General features: G+C 41.8%; 2 protein-coding genes across 2 annotated transcripts; both read left to right on the plus strand.

Annotated features, from left to right (window-relative positions):
* Positions 1-273: 273 nt before the first annotated feature.
* Positions 274-14,986, plus strand: LOC133996720 (toll-like receptor 13). Its single transcript, XM_062436342.1, has 15 exons — positions 274-2,801; positions 3,491-3,495; positions 4,110-4,227; positions 4,895-5,138; positions 7,806-7,951; positions 8,061-8,125; positions 8,844-9,005; positions 9,106-9,210; positions 10,683-10,800; positions 12,595-12,727; positions 13,395-13,540; positions 13,716-13,774; positions 14,317-14,478; positions 14,579-14,683; positions 14,887-14,986. The coding sequence occupies exons 1-15, from the start codon at positions 274-276 to the stop codon at positions 14,928-14,930; spliced, it is 4,140 nt and encodes a 1,379-aa protein (XP_062292326.1). The 3' UTR covers positions 14,931-14,986.
* On the plus strand, positions 7,082-9,854 carry LOC133996252 (uncharacterized). The gene is made up of 6 exons (XM_062435841.1): positions 7,082-7,320; positions 7,806-7,951; positions 8,061-8,125; positions 8,844-9,005; positions 9,106-9,210; positions 9,781-9,854. Exons 1-6 carry the CDS (start codon positions 7,201-7,203, stop codon positions 9,822-9,824), a joined length of 642 nt encoding a protein of 213 aa, XP_062291825.1. The 5' UTR covers positions 7,082-7,200; the 3' UTR covers positions 9,825-9,854.
* Positions 14,987-17,470: the final 2,484 nt, after the last annotated feature.

Here is a 17,470-nt window from a genome sequence, read left to right on the forward strand (position 1 = left end):
CAGTAAAGTACAAGTACCTCTAACTGTACTACAGTAAAGTACTACTACCTCAGACTGTACTACAGTAAAGTACTACTACCTCAGACTGTACTACAGTAAAGTACCTCAGACTGTACTACAGTAAAGTACAAGTACCTCAGACTGTACTACAGTAAAGTACAAGTACCTCAGACTGTACTACAGTAAAGTACTAGTACCTCAGACTGTACTACAGTAAAGTACCTCAGACTGTAGTAAATTGTACTGATGATTTGTTTCCTCCTGCAGATCATCATGCGACGCCGCTCCTTTTTCCTCTTCCTCTTCTTGCTGCTTCCTTTTAACCCTTCGCTGTCTTACTCTCTGAAAAACTGCACCGTCGAATATTCTGCAGACGTCAGCGATGTTTCAGTTTCGTGCACGGACCGAGAACTCACCACCGTTCCCGACGACATCCCCAAAACCGCCCAGTTCCTCGATATCTGCACCAATCAGATCCTGAGAATCAACCAGACAGATCTGAGAGGTTTATCGAAGCTCGTTGTTTTCTGGATGCAGTTAAACTCTTTGTCACACATTGACGACGGCGCGTTTGCAGACTTGGTGGAATTAACAGAACTTGATATAAGTTATAATGCCCTCACAAACCTCACAGACAACATGTTTCAGGGACTGACCAAATTACTGAGTCTGTCTGTAAACAGAAATGACATCGCGTACATCTCCCCGCTGGCCTTTCAGCCGCTGATAAACTTACAGAAAGTAGACCTGGGTGACAACGAGCTCCATATAATCACTGATATTGTGCCTATTTTGCAGCTGTCAAGCTTAATTGAATTAGACATTGCGATAAACAGATTCACTACCTTTGAGTCTGATGACCTGCATTTAAACATCTCAAACCTGAGGACACTGCAGTTTAATTTGAATCCACTGAGAAAGTTCAGCATCACAAAAGACGTCTTTCCTCATCTAGAGTATGTCGATTTGTCCAAATGCAGCGTCGGCTTTGAGTGGAACGTAACCGACAAGATGTTTCTGAGGAGTTTGACTAGTTTGTTATTAAGTGGAACCGAAATAAGTTTTGAGACGTACAGCACGATGCTTCAGAGCGCTGAGTCGGTGGAGTATCTCTGGCTCAGCTATACGGCTGAATGGTTTGATAAAGGTTTGATAGACATCGCCTGCCAGATTCCTGCCTTAACAAGTCTTGATTTGACTTTTAATGACATTCACATTTTAAATGACACACTGCTTCAACCTTGCTCCAAAATCACTGAGCTAGCTTTAGTCGGTAACGTCATGACCCACCTTTCGGAGGACTCACTTAAACCTTTGACTCAGCTCGTGGAACTACATTTACACCATAACTTTCTACCAGGAGTGCCGTTTGCTGTCAGAGGTCTCTCATCCCTTGCAGTCTTAACTCTGGGTTATAATGATATCGGCGAGCTCAGCTGCTCCGATTTCCTGAACTTAACGAGCTTGATGCAACTCTTCCTCAATAACAATCGCATCTCAAGAATCAGAGGATGTGTTTTTCAAGAGTTGAAGAATTTAAGATTACTCCACATTCAAGAAAATCCAATTTACAGTTTGGATGATACTTTCAAAGTCAGTCTGAAGAGCTTACGTATTTTAAACATGCACAGGAATGATTTGAAGGAACTCCATGAAGGCAACTTTGAGAATCTGTCTTTCCTCCTGAATTTGGATTTAGAGTCACGGTCAATTTATCAAGTGGAAAACGGGACTTTTGAAGGACTCGATCATCTCCAAACTCTTGTCCTTACACCATACTCTCTCAATACAGTTATGTTCAGAGGACTGCCACACTTAGAGAGACTGACACTAACCCTCCCAAATTTTCTCAACAGTGTGAGTCATCAATTACCTAAGGAGCCCCCTTTCTTAAATGTACCATCTTTGAGAAAGCTTATAATCCAAAACAACAATAAATATGACTGGGTTATCCCACCAGACCTGCTCAGAGGCCTGAACTCTTTAGAGCACTTTGCAGCAGTAAATTTCTTTGCAGGGCCCCCACATCCAGACACATTTACCTACACTCCTCACCTGATAAGTCTTCAGATAACTAACAGTAACGTCTCATATCCAGAACCTGAACTGGTTCGGTCGATCCCAAACCTGCAGTCCCTCGATCTGTCCAAGAACAAACTCAGATCTTTGGATTTTCTGGCTCACGCCGACCTGCCGGCTCTCAGCTGGTTGAAACTCAGTGAGAACGAGTTGACGGTGATCAATGAGACGGTCTTCCGGTCTCTGCCTGCACTAACATATCTGGACCTGCTTGGTAACCCTTTCACCTGTGACTGCTCTAATGTCGGCTTCATCCAATGGGTGATTAGCAACAACCAGACACAAGTTGTTAATGCTTATCAGTACACTTGTTCCTTTCCTCCCAGTAAACAAGGAAGCAAGCTGCTGGACTTTGACATCCAGTCCTGCTGGATGGACGTTAATTTCCTCTGCTTCATTTCCAGCACTTGTCTGGTTGTGCTAACTCTCCTCACATCCTTCATCTACCACTTTCTGAGGTGGCAGCTAACCTACGGCTTCTACCTCTTCCTGGCCTTCCTCTATGACAGCAAGAAGAGGAAGAAGGAAGCTCCTCACTGCTACGACGCATTCATCTCCTACAACGTTCGTGACGAGGCCTGGGTTTACCAAGAGATGCTTCCAGTGCTGGAAGGAGAGCAGGGCTGGAGACTCTGTCTGCACCACAGAGACTTCCAACCAGGTAAACAATACATTTACTCTTCTTTCCCTCCCTCCTACTCAGGATCAAATCTTTCTTTCAGGTCTGCATCTTTTCCTTCTTATTTCCCTTCTTCCCCAAGAGCTAAGGCGGTAATTTTCTGTGTATTTTTAAATACTCGCAGACGGTTTCACTTCCCTTTTCGATGGCCAGCAGTGTTTGCAGGTTCTGATGCTCACCATGCTCAGTGCAGTGAAATGTGACCGATCACATAAACATCTCCAGGTGCAGAGAGATAAGCTGTGCCCTGATTCATGGCTGGATGATTTGAAAGTGTTGAAAGCCCATAAAGGCGTGTCCTTCAGAGGCCTTGGAGGCTCAGTTGAAATCAGATGATCTACTATCACAAAATCCACAAGTAACAGTGCATTTAGACAGTAATTCACTCATTAAGGATACACTGGCTGTGAAAGTTGGAGACGGCTATCTAGTCTGTATAGTAGGAGGGTTTCAGAATGGGGATGTCATGTTCCTATGTTCCTATAGGCAGAGACAGAAGGAACACACTTCATCTATTTGTGTTAGCAAAACGTATTTGAAAATGTGTCTCCTTCCTGTGGTCGGTGTCAGCAAACACCATCAAATTATATGCACATGTTTTGGAACTGAAATGTTTAACTATTTACAGTCATAGGGAAGAACATTGCTCCTGATTCTGTCACTGCTCTATTTGGTATGCTGCTCTCCACACTGAATCTATCACTGACATTGTTAAGATGGAAAAATAATTAGTTCAGGTAAAAAATGAACGTGTGTAAGTTGGAAAACTTGGTTCAGTTTCTTTTCACAGAGAAAAATCCAAGCAAATCAAAATGCATCACTAAAAACTGGATGAGAACGTTCAGATGTGTCGAGCCGTTCCTGCGGGTGCTGTCACACGGAGGTAACACCTGCAGGACCAGGACTCACCTGTCTGACCCAGGCGGGGAGCTCCGGTCCTCTGAAATGATGCCAACGTGGAAGTAACTTAAAGCTGCATTCTATCAAAAGGCCACCAGGGGGCGACCGTTTTGGTGTCAAAAGGACTTCCGTCTCTATACAAGTCAATGGAGAATTCACCAACTTCTCACTTGATTTCTAACCTCAGTAAACGTTTTCAAAATGTGTTTATGGTCTCAATCGCTAGTTTAAAGCCTTCTTCAATGCAGTATGATGTTCATTTGGGACAGAATGTGCAGGTCTGAAAAATGATTGAAACTAACTGAACCAAGTTTACCAAGTCATCCAAACACACTAGACCTTTGAAAGTGGCGTCAGAGTGAACTTTTCTATCTTCTCTCAGTTCTTCAGTCTTTAGTAGAAATGAGTCCATGTGGTTCACCTGCAGTGTGTCTGACCTGCGTCTCCACAGGTAAGCCCATCATAGAGAACATCACAGACGCCATCTACAGCTGCAGGAAGACCATCTGTGTGATCAGCCGTCACTACCTGCGGAGCGAGTGGTGCTCCAGAGAGATCCAAATGGCCAGGTGGGGGCGCCACCTCTCTGTCCTCACATGCTCAGCACCTCCAGCTTTAATCTCTACCAACAGCTGACATGGAACTGGTTTATGTGCCAGTAGTCCACAGGCTGTTGGTTCAGACTGGTTTTCTGCATCACATCAGACATTTTACTGCTGTTAAACCGAACATTTATAACACATTTTACTATTTTAACCCAAACCATGATCTATCTCTAACCAAGTGGTTTTTGTGTCTGAACCTAAACATTTAAACCTCAAACCATTTCGAATCAATTTCGTACAATAAACAGATATTTGACACGAGGAATCTGTAGCAATAGCAGCTTTCTTTGGAATAATGGGCTGTTTGACGAATGGTAGTGGTGATGTAATGCATTACTTTTACTGCTGAGTAATTAATAAAGTAATGTGATTACTTTTATGATGAGTATTATGCAATCAGTAATTAATTACAATGATCAAGTAACCTGCCCAACACTACAGATCCTTTGTAGATCTGAAGATAAATGCAGAGATGGGTTAGTAACAGCTGAAACATGATGACAGTCATGAATAAATGGATAATCAGTGTAATATGAAGCAGTTCTGTGTCCTCACATACTCAGCACCTCCAGCTTTTATCTCTCAGCCTCTCACACTGATCCTCTGAATCGTCCTCTGTGATCTGTTGCAGCTTCCGTCTGTTTGATGAGCAGAAGGACGTGTTGATCCTGCTGTTTCTGGAGGACATCCCTGCTCATCAGCTGTCTCCGTACTACCGCATGAGGAAGCTGGTGAAGAGACGCACCTACCTGAGCTGGACGCAGGCTGGTGGACACAAAGGAGTCTTCTGGCAGAACGTACGGAGAGCTCTGGAGACGAGGGACGCTCCCAATGAGACCACCGACCTGCTGACTGCTGCGCTGGCTCCAGACCAGGCCTGTGGCTACGACTGAGCGTCGTTTTGTCTTTTTGGCACTCGGTAGTTTTTGCAACCGGCTGGAGGTTACACACAATAGTTATTTAATACACTGTTTTTATACTCCATATGCTTAGATTCGACTTCTTTTAAGCCAGGTAATTAACACATAAATCATGTCAGAGATTAATTTGTAGCAGTTATTAAACATTTCTATTTGCTATAAAACACTTCAGACATTAATGTTGGTAAATTTAAGCATCAGCTTCATGAAGTGACTCACAGGTCTAGTTGCTGAACTACTGTAGTTGATGAGCTAAATGCTAATGTGCTAAAACAACAAAGAAACAATAGCTGTCCAAACTAGCAACTAATGTGCCTTTATGTATGTAAAAACTATTTACTGAAAGAGTCAAACATGCACAATATTTCCCATATATGTTTTTAGCTGATGAATGAGGCTCACTGATAAATAAGTGTTGGTAAGATGATGAATTCATAAATCAGTTAAACTAGTTTTAAAAGCAGCATCAGGTTTGTTAAAATGTACATTTAGTATTTTTGTCGGTTTTATGGGAGATAAATTCAGACTGAACTCAGCGACTCCGCAGCAAGACATCATGGACGTCCGATTTACGTCCAGTTCAATATAATCAATATTTTAAAAAAAGATCAATGAGAGAAAACTGGATCAATGTGTAATTAAGGTTTTATTGTTTTAATAATTGTTTTATAAATGGATGCATTCAGAAAAAGACCTTAAACAGATCTTAAAAATAGTTTTAAACGGCATCTTTTATTAGTCAGTATGAACAAGAGGAGCGTGGGTCAGTAACTAATAAGTGTTGGTAAGATGATGAATTCATAAATCAGTTAAACTAGATTTAAAAGCAGCATCAGGTTTGTTAAAATGTACATTTATTATTTTTGTTGGTTTTATATCATTTGAAATGACATTTACACCATTTTTTACCAAAAGTAAGACTGAATGCTCCTGAAAAAGTCAAATGGTGTAACCACAAAAGAATGATAAATATTTCATATTTTATCACCTACAGTGTATTTAAGTGGACTTATACTAATAATGACTTCATTTAAAAAACATCAAATGAAAAAAAGGGAGTATTTCTACATTTACATTTTTAGGGATTTTATCAGTATTGATCAGTTTTGACAAATGTTGCGTTGCTAAAAGTTTATATTTATTCCACATTTTAGTTCACATTTATTTTCCTGTGTATATATAATCAGATTTACACCAATTAGACACTGAGTTACGTCACGTCATTAACGTACACACAGCATTTTAATGCGCCATGATTGAAGCTTATTTAAACTCTTTGTTGTATTTAAACATTTGTTGCTTATATTGTTTTGAACTGTTTTAAATGCATTAATCTGCAAAGTTTATAGTGGATAATTTTAGCTGCCAGATCTATGTAGTGAGGACCATTTAGTAAAATATTAAAGAGTCAAACCGTAAATGTACATATGTTCATATTTAACTGCATGTAACCAGAGAATAAATACACATTAAACATGATCTCATTCCTCTTTGTTTGTCTTTGTTTTAATGTTAAACACAAACGCTAATGAAGACTTTATAAAGACAAACTTTGACATCCTGAGAGCTGAGCTGTTGTTTGTTCTGCATTTTTAATTTCTTAGATATTTGGGATTAGTGAGACCTGATAAGTACAAAAGTACTGTTGAAAGATAATTGTCTACTGACTCGTGATTTCATGTTCTCACTTTGGACCTTTGACCTTTGATCACTTTCACCATCACAGGGCTACTGGACCAATAAAGTCTTCCTACCTGGTTAAAGCAGATGCTGTTTGTTTGTGGCTGATTCAACATTTCAGTGAATGATTGATGGACATGAAACCCTGCAAACACTTGTTGCACAATGCTGGACACAAATATGGAAACTGGGGACAAATAACTCCCTCTGTGCAAATGCTGGAAACTCCTCATCCAGCAACAGCGTCTATAAAGTCTGAATGAGGCTCGGGCTTCAGTACTTCGGTCTCCTGCTCAGTGTGGTTTTTGTGTTCCACGTTTGAAGCTTTTTGGTCACCATGAATCTGTGGTTTAGCGTTCACTTCCTGTTAGCGGCGCTGCACCTGAGCAGCTCGGCTCCGACGCATGAAGAGTGCAGCGCTTTGGTCTCGCATCTGTCTCTGAGCGACCCCAGTGTGGTAAACCCTCCTCATTCATACCAGTCTGATGCATGTCCAGGGGTTACTGATTACTAGTTGCTCTGTTTAAAATGTAATAGATTACTAGTTACTCTGTTTAATATGTAATAGATTACTAGTTACTCTAAGATGGAAGGAAGGATGGAAGGGAGTAAGAAGGATGGAAGGACAGAAGGAAGGAAGAAAGTGGGACGGAGGAAGGAAAGAAGGAAGGAAAGAAAGAGAGAAGGAAGGAAAGAGGAAGGGAGGGAGGGAGGAAGGAAGGAAGGAAGCAAGGAAGGATGGAAGGAAGGAAGGATGGAAGGACACAAGGAAGGAAGAAAGGGGGACGGAGGGAGGAAAGACGGAACAGTCAAAACAGACGGGGTCAATCAGAGCTGCAATATTTCCTGTTTCTTGTGTCTCTGTGACAGTAAACTTATCTTTGAGAGTTCAGAGTTCATCTCCATTAATGACCCTAACCTTGACTGACTGTGTGTCTGCAGATGTACGGCAGGCTGAACTTCATCATGGGCTACGCTGATCATGAAGCATACAGCTCCATCCTGAAAATGACTGAAAGCTCCTGGATCAAAATCAGTCCGTCACCAGATGATGTGCAAAGTATTTTAATGTCTCAGGAGAACAGAATGTGAGTTTAAACATTTAATGCCTGTGAATTAGACTTATGTCAGTAAAGTATAAGTACCTCATACTGTACAGAATCTGAACTCACTCATTCGTTGCCTTGTCATTGTCAGAAATGGAAGCTGTTCTGGCTCAACAACCAAAGTAACCATCCAAGGCGACACTCTCTCTACAGACGGTGAGTAACCTGAGAAGCCAGCAGGGAGCCTTTACACTAAGTCTCATTCACACACTGATGGCAGGAGCTTCCATCAGGAGGAAACTAACCATTCACACACGGTTGGCATAGCAACGGGAGCAGTTTGGGGTTAAGTGTCATGGACATGTGGACTAGAGGAGCCGGGAATCGAACTGCTCTACCTCCTGATCCACAGCCGCCTCCAAAACATGATCGAACCACAGATCTTACTGACTCTGACTCTGATACGAGCACTTTATTAGAAATCCAGCTCTGTTCTACTTTCTGCTTTCATGAAGCATTTTTAGTCTTTCTTGACATCGTCAGAAAGTTGATCATTCTACTTTTATGTTTGTTATTAACCCTCCTGTTGTCCTCGAGTCAAGGAAGAGAGGAAAGGAGGGAGGGAGGAAGGAAGGAAGGAAGAAGGAAGGAAGAAGGAAGGAAAGGAGGGAAGAAGGAAGGAAAGGAGGGAGGAAGGGAGGAAGGAAGAATGAAGGAAGGGAGGAAGGAAGTAGGGAAGGAAGAAGGGAAGGAAGGAAGGAAATAAGGAGGGAGGAAGGAAGGAAAGAAGGAGGGAGGAAGGAAGGACAGAAGGAAGGAAGAAAGGGACGAAAGAAGGAGGGAGGAAGGAAGGACAGAAGGGAGGAAAGAAGGAACAGTCAAAACAGACGGGTATAAATATATATCAGTGTATAACGTGACCTTGTGTCCTCAGTGTATAACGTGACCTCGAGCTTCCACGTGCATCGGACCGGTTCTGACTGCTTCAGCTTCAGCATCAACAGCACGGCCAGAAACCTCGGCAAGCTGCTCCGCCTGATGAAGCTGGACGGCCCGTTCCCAGATGAGATCACCAGCCGGGCCTTCTATGTGTTCTGTAAGAAGGAACCGGAGAAGGAGAGACTATCGTGTGTCTGACTGTGACCCTTAACCCTAACCCTGACACATTCATTCTTCTTCTGTTTTTTTATTTCCAGCGAGAGAAACAACCGTGAAGGATTCGGATCTGGAAAATTTCAAGAAGCAGGCGAGCTGCTTCGGCTTCACCAAAGAACCAGACTTCCACTTTGACCCGAAGAAAGGTGACTTTAACCTTTGACCCCGTCTGTTTTGACTTTTCCTTCTTTCCTCCCTTCCTTTCCTCCCTTCTTTCCTCCCTTCCTTCCCCCTCCCTCCCTTCCTCCCTCCCTCCTTTCCTTCCATCTTCCACCCTGCCTTCTTTCCTCTGTCCTTCATTCCTTCCTTCTTCCCTTCCTCCTTTCCTTTTGTTCCCTCACTCCTTCTTTCCTTCCTTTCTTCCTTCCTTCCTCCCTTCCTTCTTTCCTCTGTCCTTCTTTCATTTCTCCCCCCCTCCTACCTTCCTCCCTCCCTCCTTTCCTTCCTTCTTCCTCCCTTCCTTCCTTCCTTCCTTCCTTCCTCGGTTCCTTTCCTCCCTTCCCTTCCCTCCCTCCCTCCCTCATTTCCTTCCTTCTTCCTTCCTCACTCCCTTCCTTCCTCCCTTACTCCTTTCCTTCCTTCTTCCTCCCTCCCTTCCTTCCTCCCTCCCTCCCTTCCTTCTTCCTCCCTCCCTTCCTTCCTTGACTCGAGGACAACAGGAGCCTCTGTGCTGACTGAAACCCAGCTGGTGACATAATGTTTTTTTCTCTCCACAGAGTTCTGCGCTGAAGGCGAAGGCATCCGGGTGGTTTTACCATGATGCAATAAAAGTAAAGAAACAGTGACTCAACATCCAACGTGTGGTCTGTTTTTCTTTATTCATGATTTCTTAATCTAATATAATCTCGTAACAGAACAGCTGTTGGTCAGTACCAGGCGGGGAGTTCTGGTCCTCTGGAATGAGGCCAACCAAGAAGTAACTTAAAACTGCATTCTATCAAAAGGCCACCAGGGGGCGACCGTTTTGGTGTCAAAAGGACTTCCGTCTCTATACAAGTCAATGGAGAATTCACCAACTTGTCACTTGATTTCTAACATCAGTGAACGTTTTCGAAATGTGTTTATGGTCACAATCGCTAGTTTAAAGCCTTCTTCAATGCAGTATGATGTTCATTTGGGACATTTTGGCCTCCCTGATTTTATATGTGACGATAAAGCAGGGTATGCATTAGGGCGTGGCTACGTGGTGATTGACAGGTTGATTGGTTCACAGGTTCAGGAGGGCGCCTCATGCTCCTCCTGATGCCCATATAAGTAGAATCCATGTTTTTATTTTTCCCAGCATGCACCTGAAATTTTCAAGATGGCTCTGCTCAGATCCGATACTATTGGCCTCCGAGCAGCAGTCCACAAACCAATGGGTGACGTCACGGATGTTACGTCCATTTCTTATATACAGTCTATGGTCGAACTAGAGTCCAATTCAACCGGCCTAAAATGTGCAGGTCTGAAAAATGATTGAAACTAACTGAACCAAGTTTACCAAGTAATCCAAACACACTAGACCTTTGAAAGTGGCGTCAGAGTGAACTTTTCTATCTTCTCTCAGTTCTTCAGTCTTTAATAGAAATGAGTAGATGTGGTTCACCTGCAGTGTGTCTGACCTGCGTCTCCACAGGTAAGCCCATCATAGAGAACATCACAGACGCCATCTACAGCTGCAGGAAGACCATCTGTGTGATCAGCCGTCACTACCTGCGGAGCGAGTGGTGCTCCAGAGAGATCCAGATGGCCAGGTGGGGGCGCCTGCGTTACACACGGTAGTTATTTAATATGCTGTTTTTATACTCCATATGCTTAGATTCGACTTATTTTAGGCCAGGTAATTAACACATGAATCATGTCAGAGATTAATTTGTAGTAGTTATGAAAACACTTCAGACATTAATGTTGGTAAATTTAAGCATCAGCTTCATGAAGTAACTCACAGGTCTAGTTAGTGAACTACTGTAGTTGATGAACTAAATGCTAATGTGTTAAAACAACTAAGAAACAATAGCTGTCCAAACTAGCAACTAATGTTGCTTTATGTATGTAAAAACTATTTACTGAAAGAGTCAAACATGCAGAATGTCCCCTATATGTTTTTAGCTGATGAATGAGGCTCACTGATAAATAAGTGTTGGTAAGATGATGAATTCATAAATCAGTTAAACTAGTTTTAAAAGCAGCATCAGGTTTGTTAAAATGTACATTTAGTATTTTTGTTGGTTTTATGGGAGATAAATTCAGACTGAACTCAGCGACTCCGCAGCAAGACATCATGGACGTCCGATTTACGTCCAGTTCAATATAATCAATTTTTTTTTTTAAAAATCAATGAGAGAAAACTGGATCAATGTGGAATTAAGGTTTTATTGTTTTAATAATTGTTTTATAAATGGATGAATTCAGAAAAAGACCATAAACAGATCTTAAAAATAGTTTTAAACGGCATCTTTTATTAGTCAGTATGAACAAGAGGAACGTGGGTCAGTAATAATAAGTGTTGGTAAGATGATGAATTCATAAATCAGTTAAACTAGTTTTAAAAGCAGCATCAGGTTTGTTAAAATGTACATTTAGTATTTTTGTTGGTTTTATATAATTTGAAATGACATTTGCACCATTTTTTACCAAAAGTAAGACTGAATGCTCCTGAAAATGTCAAATAGTGTAACCACAAAAGAATGATAAATATTACATATTTTATCACCTACAGTGTATTTAAGTGGACTTATAATAATAATGACTTCATTTAAAAAACATCAAATGAAAAAAAGGAAGTATTTCTACATTTACATTTTTAGGTATTTTGTCAGTATTGATCAGTTTTGACAAATGTTGTAAAGTTGCTAAAAGTTTATTATATTTATTCCACATTTTAGTTCACATTTATTTTGCTTTATATATAATCATGTAGTGAGGAACATTTCCCTCTGAAATGTAGTGAAATATTAAAGAGTCAAACAGTAAATGTACATATGTTCATATTTAACTGCATGTAACCAGAGAATAAATACACATTAAACATGATCTCATTCCTCTTTGTTTATCTTTGTTTTAATGTTACACACAAACGCTAATGAAGACATTATAAAGACAAACTTTCACATCCTGAGAGCTGAGCTGTTGTTTGTTCTGCATTTTTAATTTCTTAGATATTTGGGATTAGTGAGACCTGATAAGTACAAAAGTACTGTTGAAAGATAATTGTCTACTGACTCGTGATTTCATGTTCTCACTTTGGACCTTTGACCTTTCATCACTTTCACCATCACAGGGCTACTGGACCAATAAAGTGTTCCTACCTGGTTAAAGCAGATGCTGTTTGTTTTTGGCTGATTCAACATTTCAGTGAATGATTGATGGACTTGAAACCCTGCAAACACTTCTTGCACAATGCTGGACACAAATATGGAAACTGGGGACCTCTGTGCAAACGCTGGAAACTCCTCATCCAGCAACAGCGTCTATAAAGTCTGAATGAGGCTCGGGCTGCAGTACTTCGGTCTCCTGCTCAGTGTGTTTTTTGTGTTCCACGTTTGAAGCTTTTTGGTCACCATGAATCTGTGGTTTAGCGCTCACTTCCTGTTAGCGGCGCTGCACCTGAGCAGCTCGGCTCCGACGCATGAAGAGTGCAGCACTTTGGTCTCTCCTCTGTCTCTGAGCGACCCCAGTGTGGTAAACCCTCCTCATTCATACCAGTCTGATGCATGTCCAGGGGTTACTGATTACTAGTTGCTCTGTTTAAAATGTAACAGATTACTAGTTACTCTGTTTAAAATGTAATAGATTACTAGTTACTCTGTCTAAAATGTAATAAGTAATGTAACTATTTCAATGACAATGGTAAATGTTCCCTCCATCTTTCCTTCCTTCCTTCCTTCCTTCATCCCTTCCCTCCATCTTTCCTTCCTTCCTTCCTTCCTTCCTTCCTACCTTCCTTCCTTCCTTCGTACCTTCGTTCCTTGCTTCCTTCGTTCCTTCCTTCCTTCCTTCATTCCTACCTTCCTTCCGTCGTTCCTCCCTTCCTTCCTTCCTTCCTACCTTCTGTCCTTCCTACCTTCTGTCCTTCCTTCCTTCCTTCCTTCCTTCCTTTCTTCCTACCTTACTTCCTTCCTAACTGCAGTGTGAAGCTGCAGTTAGGAAATGGTAAGTGTAGCTCACCTCCTACACATCAGGTTCATTTATCAAAACTACTTTAAAGTAAAACAAATGTACAGTGAATCAGAGCTGCAATATTTCCTTTTTCTTGTGTCTCTGTGACAGTAAACTGATCTTTGAGAGTTCAGAGTTCAGAGTTCATCTCCATTAATGACCCTAACCCTGACTGACTGTGTGTCTGCAGATGTACGGCAGGCTGAACTTCATCATGGGCTACGCTGATCATGAAGCATACAGCTCCATCCTGAAAATGACTGAAAGCTCCTGGATCAAAATCAGTCCGTCAGCAGATGATGTGCAAAGTATTTTAATGTCTCAGGAGAACAGAATGTGAGTTTAAACATTTAATGCCTGTGAATTAGACTTATGTCTTAATTAAGAACAAATACTCCTCCTTAAACACAGTAAAAGTACTGCAGTATTATGAGCGATGTAGTATGCAGTATTACAGTAAAAGTACCTCATACTGTACAGAATCTCTCATTTGTTGCCTTTCTATTGTCAGAAATGGGAGTTGTTCCGGCTCAACAACCAAAGTAAACATCCAAGGCAACTCTACAGACGGTGAGTAACCTGAGAAGCCACAGATCTGGAGTTTCATCATTAGGCTGACTGACTCTGACTCTGATACGAGCACTTTATTAGGAATCCAGCTCTGTTCTACTTTCTGCTTTCATTAAGCATTTTTAGTCTTTCTTGACATCATCAGAAAGTTGATCATTCTACTTTTATGTTTGTTATTAACCCTCCTGTTGTCCTCCAGTCAAGGAAGGAAGGAAAGGAGGGAGGGAGGAAGGAAGGAAGGAAGGAAAGAAGAAGGAAGGAAAGGAGGGAGGAAGGAAGGCGGGAAGGAAGGAGGGAAGGAAGGAAGGAAAGGAGGGAAGAAGGAAGGAAAGGAGGGAGGAAGGGAGGAAGGAAGAAGGGAAGGAAGGAAATAAGGAGGGAGTAAGGAAGGAAAGAAGGAGGGAGGAAGGAAGGACAGAAGGAAGGAAGAAAGGGACGAAAGAAGGAGGGAGGAAGGAAGGACAGAAGGGAGGAAAGAAGGAACAGTCAAAACAGACGGGTATAAATATATATCAGTGTATAACGTGACCTTGTGTCCTCAGTGTATAACGTGACCTCGAGCTTCCACGTGCATCGGACCGGTTCTGACTGCTTCAGCTTCAGCATCAACAGCACGGCCAGAAACATCGGCACGCTGCGCCGCCTGATGAAGCTGGACGGCCCGTTCCCAGATAAGATCACCAGCCGGGCCTTCTATATGTTCTGTAAGAAGGAACCGGAGAAGGAGAGACTATCGTGTGTCTGACTGTGACCCTTAACCCTAACCCTGACACATTCATTCTTCTTCTGTTTTTTTATTTCCAGCGAGAGAAACAACCGTGAAGGATTCGGATCTGGAACATTTCAAGAAGCAGGCGAGCTGCTTCGGCTTCACCGGAGAACCAGACTTCCACTTTGACCCCAAGAAAGGTGACTTTAACCTTTGACCCCGTCTGTTTTGACTTTTCCTTCTTTCCTCCCTTCCTTTCCTCCCTTCTTTCCTCCCTTCCTTCTCCCTCCCTCCCTTCCTCCCTCCCTCCTTTCCTTCCTTCCTCCTCCCTTCCTTCTTCCTCCCTCCCTGCTGACTGAAACACACTAAATCCGTGATATCAAACCCATTTTTCTGTTCTCAGAGTTCTGCGCTGAAGGCGAAGGCATCCGAGGGGTTTTACCATGATGCAATAAAACATGTTGTAGAAACAGGAAGTAAATAAACAGTGACTCAACATCCAACGTGTGGTCTGTTTTTCTTTATTCATGATTTCTTAATCTAATAAAATCTTGTAACAGAACAGCTGTTGGTCAATAACCAGGCGGGGAGCTCCGGTCCTCTGAAATGAGGCCAACGCGGAAGTAACTTAAAACTGCATTCTATCTAAAGGCCACCAGGGGGCGACCGTTTTGGTGTCAAAAGGACTTCCGTCTCTATACAAGTCAATGGAGAATTCACCAACTTGTCACTTGATTTCTAACCTCAGTAAACGTTTTCAAAATGTGTTTATGGTCTCAATCGCTAGTTTAAAGCCTTCTTCAATGCAGTATGATGTTCATTTGGGACATTTTGGCCTCCCTGATTTTATATGTGACGATAAAGCAGGGTATGCATTAGGGCGTGGCTACGTGGTGATTGACAGGTTGATTGGTTCACAGGTTCAGGAGGGCGCCTCATGCTCCTCCTGATGCCCATATAAGTAGAATCCCTGTTTTTATTTTTCCCAGCATGCACCTGAAATGTTCAAGATGGCGCTGCTCAGATCCGAAACTATTGGCCTCCGAGCAGCAGTCCACAAACCAATGGGTGACGTCACGGATGTTACGTCCATTTCTTATATACAGTCTATGCTTTTCAGTTAACAGGTGTGTTGTGCTGCAAACAGCCTGTTTTATATATATTGTGTTTTCATAGTTTTTCATACTGTTGCAGTTTCTACTGGCATAGATTTTACTGAAATATATAGAATAGAAAGTCTTTATTGTCATTGTACAAAGCACAACAAAATTGAGATGCCGTCTTTAAAGTGCAGAAACTCAAATAAATAATTAGCATTATTTATTTGAGTTCAGTGCATTTATGGCTTTATTATTTTATAATTTAAATGACGCCTGTTGACCATAATTATACATATAAAACCAACCGGTCGATGGGAGGAGAACAACTAATGAATGTGTGTGTGTGTTTGTGTGTGTGTGTGTGTGTGTGTGTGTGTGTGTGTATGTGTGTGTGTGTGTGTGTGTGTGTGTGTGTGTGTGTGTGTGTGTGTGTGTGTGTGTGTGTGTGTGTGTGTGTGTGTGTGTGTGTGTGTGTGGGGGGGGGGGCAGATATTGGTTTGTCCTTTAAAACGTTAACCCAGCAACCTTCTTTATTTAATGTGGAGTCAGCACATGTTTTCTGTGGGGTCAAAGGTCGCTTCACAGCACATGTTGAAGACTTTTCTTTTAAAAACAGTTGAAGTGGAGCAGTTTCTGATCCATCATCATTATATAAAGTAGTTTCTGATAGTTTTAACCTGTTAGTTTTGTTCACTAGTAACTATTTCCACATCCAGCAGTTACTGATCAACATTATCATTCATTAGTCAAGTCAAGTCAAGTCAAACTTTATTTATAAAGCACATTTAAAAACAACCTCAGTTGAACCAAAGTGCTGTACAGTTATTAAAATACAATATAATCAGACACAAATATAATAATAAATAAAACAGTAAAGGAATAATAAGAGCTCAATTTAAAAAGAGTAAAAGTAAAGATAAAAATACAATAAAATAAAATAAGAGCCAAGGATTCTCGCCTAGCTGTGGCTGAACGCCAAGGAGAAAAGATGGGTTTTCAGCAGTGTTTTAAAGTGCTCAATAGACTGTGCAGCTCTGACCTGGATAGGTAGGCTGTTCCACAGCTTTGGGGCCGCCACTGAGAAGGCTCTATCCCCACGGGTACAGAGTCTGGACCGAGGTACTGCCAGGAGCAGCTGGTTTGCCGACCTAAGTGCTCTGGACGTACTGTGAGGCTGCACAAGCTCTGCTAAATAAGATGGTGCCAGACCATTTAAACACTTAAAAACAATTAATAAAACCTTGAACTGGATCCTAAAATGAACAGGCAACCAGTGCAATGATGCAAGGACGGGACTGATATGATCACGCCGTTTCTTTCCAGTCAGCAGGCGGGCAGCTGCATTCTGGACAACCTGTAACCGGCGCAGTGCTGACTGGTCGAGACCAACAAGTAAAGAGTTACAGTAGTCTAGGCGTGATGTAATGAAGGTGTGGATAACTTTCTCAAGATCCTTTCTAGGGAGATAAGCCTTTACTTTAGCTACTAGTCTTAGCTGGAAGAAGCTCGTTTTAACAATAGAGCTTATCTGTTTATCGAACCTAAAGTCACTGTCCAAGATAACACCAAGGTTCCTTGCAAAAGGGTGACAGTGAGACTTCAGGGTGCCAATGGCGCTGTTATAACCATCTAGGAGATTTTGTTGGCCGAATAAAATAATCTCAGTTTTATTTTTGTTCATGGAGAGAAAGTTCACTTCCATCCAAGATCTAATGTCATTGAGGCAGTCTAATAAGACCTGGACAGAGGCTTGCTCATTTGTTTTTAAGGGTATATAGATTTGTACATCGTCAGCAAAGCAATGAAATGAGACATTGTGCTTTCTGAATATGGATCCCAATGGCAACATATATATTGAAAAGAGGAGTTAGTTCATCGTGTCTCTCC

The sequence above is a fragment of the Scomber scombrus genome, chromosome 16 (genome assembly GCF_963691925.1).
Source record: "Scomber scombrus chromosome 16, fScoSco1.1, whole genome shotgun sequence".
Taxonomy (NCBI): domain Eukaryota; kingdom Metazoa; phylum Chordata; class Actinopteri; order Scombriformes; family Scombridae; genus Scomber; species Scomber scombrus.

Excerpts from the sequence above, each read along its gene's own strand:
- LOC133996720 (XM_062436342.1), top strand. The coding sequence starts at position 274 with ATGCGACGCCGCTCCTTTTTCCTCTTCCTCTTCTTGCTGCTTCCTTTT. Across the intron at positions 12,728-13,394 it reads CTCTGAGCGACCCCAGTGTG|ATGTACGGCAGGCTGAACTT; the intron begins GTAAACCCTCCT and ends GTGTGTCTGCAG. Across the intron at positions 14,479-14,578 it reads CCGGGCCTTCTATATGTTCT|CGAGAGAAACAACCGTGAAG; the intron begins GTAAGAAGGAAC and ends TTTTATTTCCAG.
- LOC133996252 (XM_062435841.1), top strand. The coding sequence starts at position 7,201 with ATGAATCTGTGGTTTAGCGTTCACTTCCTGTTAGCGGCGCTGCACCTG. Across the intron at positions 8,126-8,843 it reads CGACACTCTCTCTACAGACG|TGTATAACGTGACCTCGAGC; the intron begins GTGAGTAACCTG and ends TTGTGTCCTCAG. Across the intron at positions 9,211-9,780 it reads CCACTTTGACCCGAAGAAAG|AGTTCTGCGCTGAAGGCGAA; the intron begins GTGACTTTAACC and ends TTCTCTCCACAG.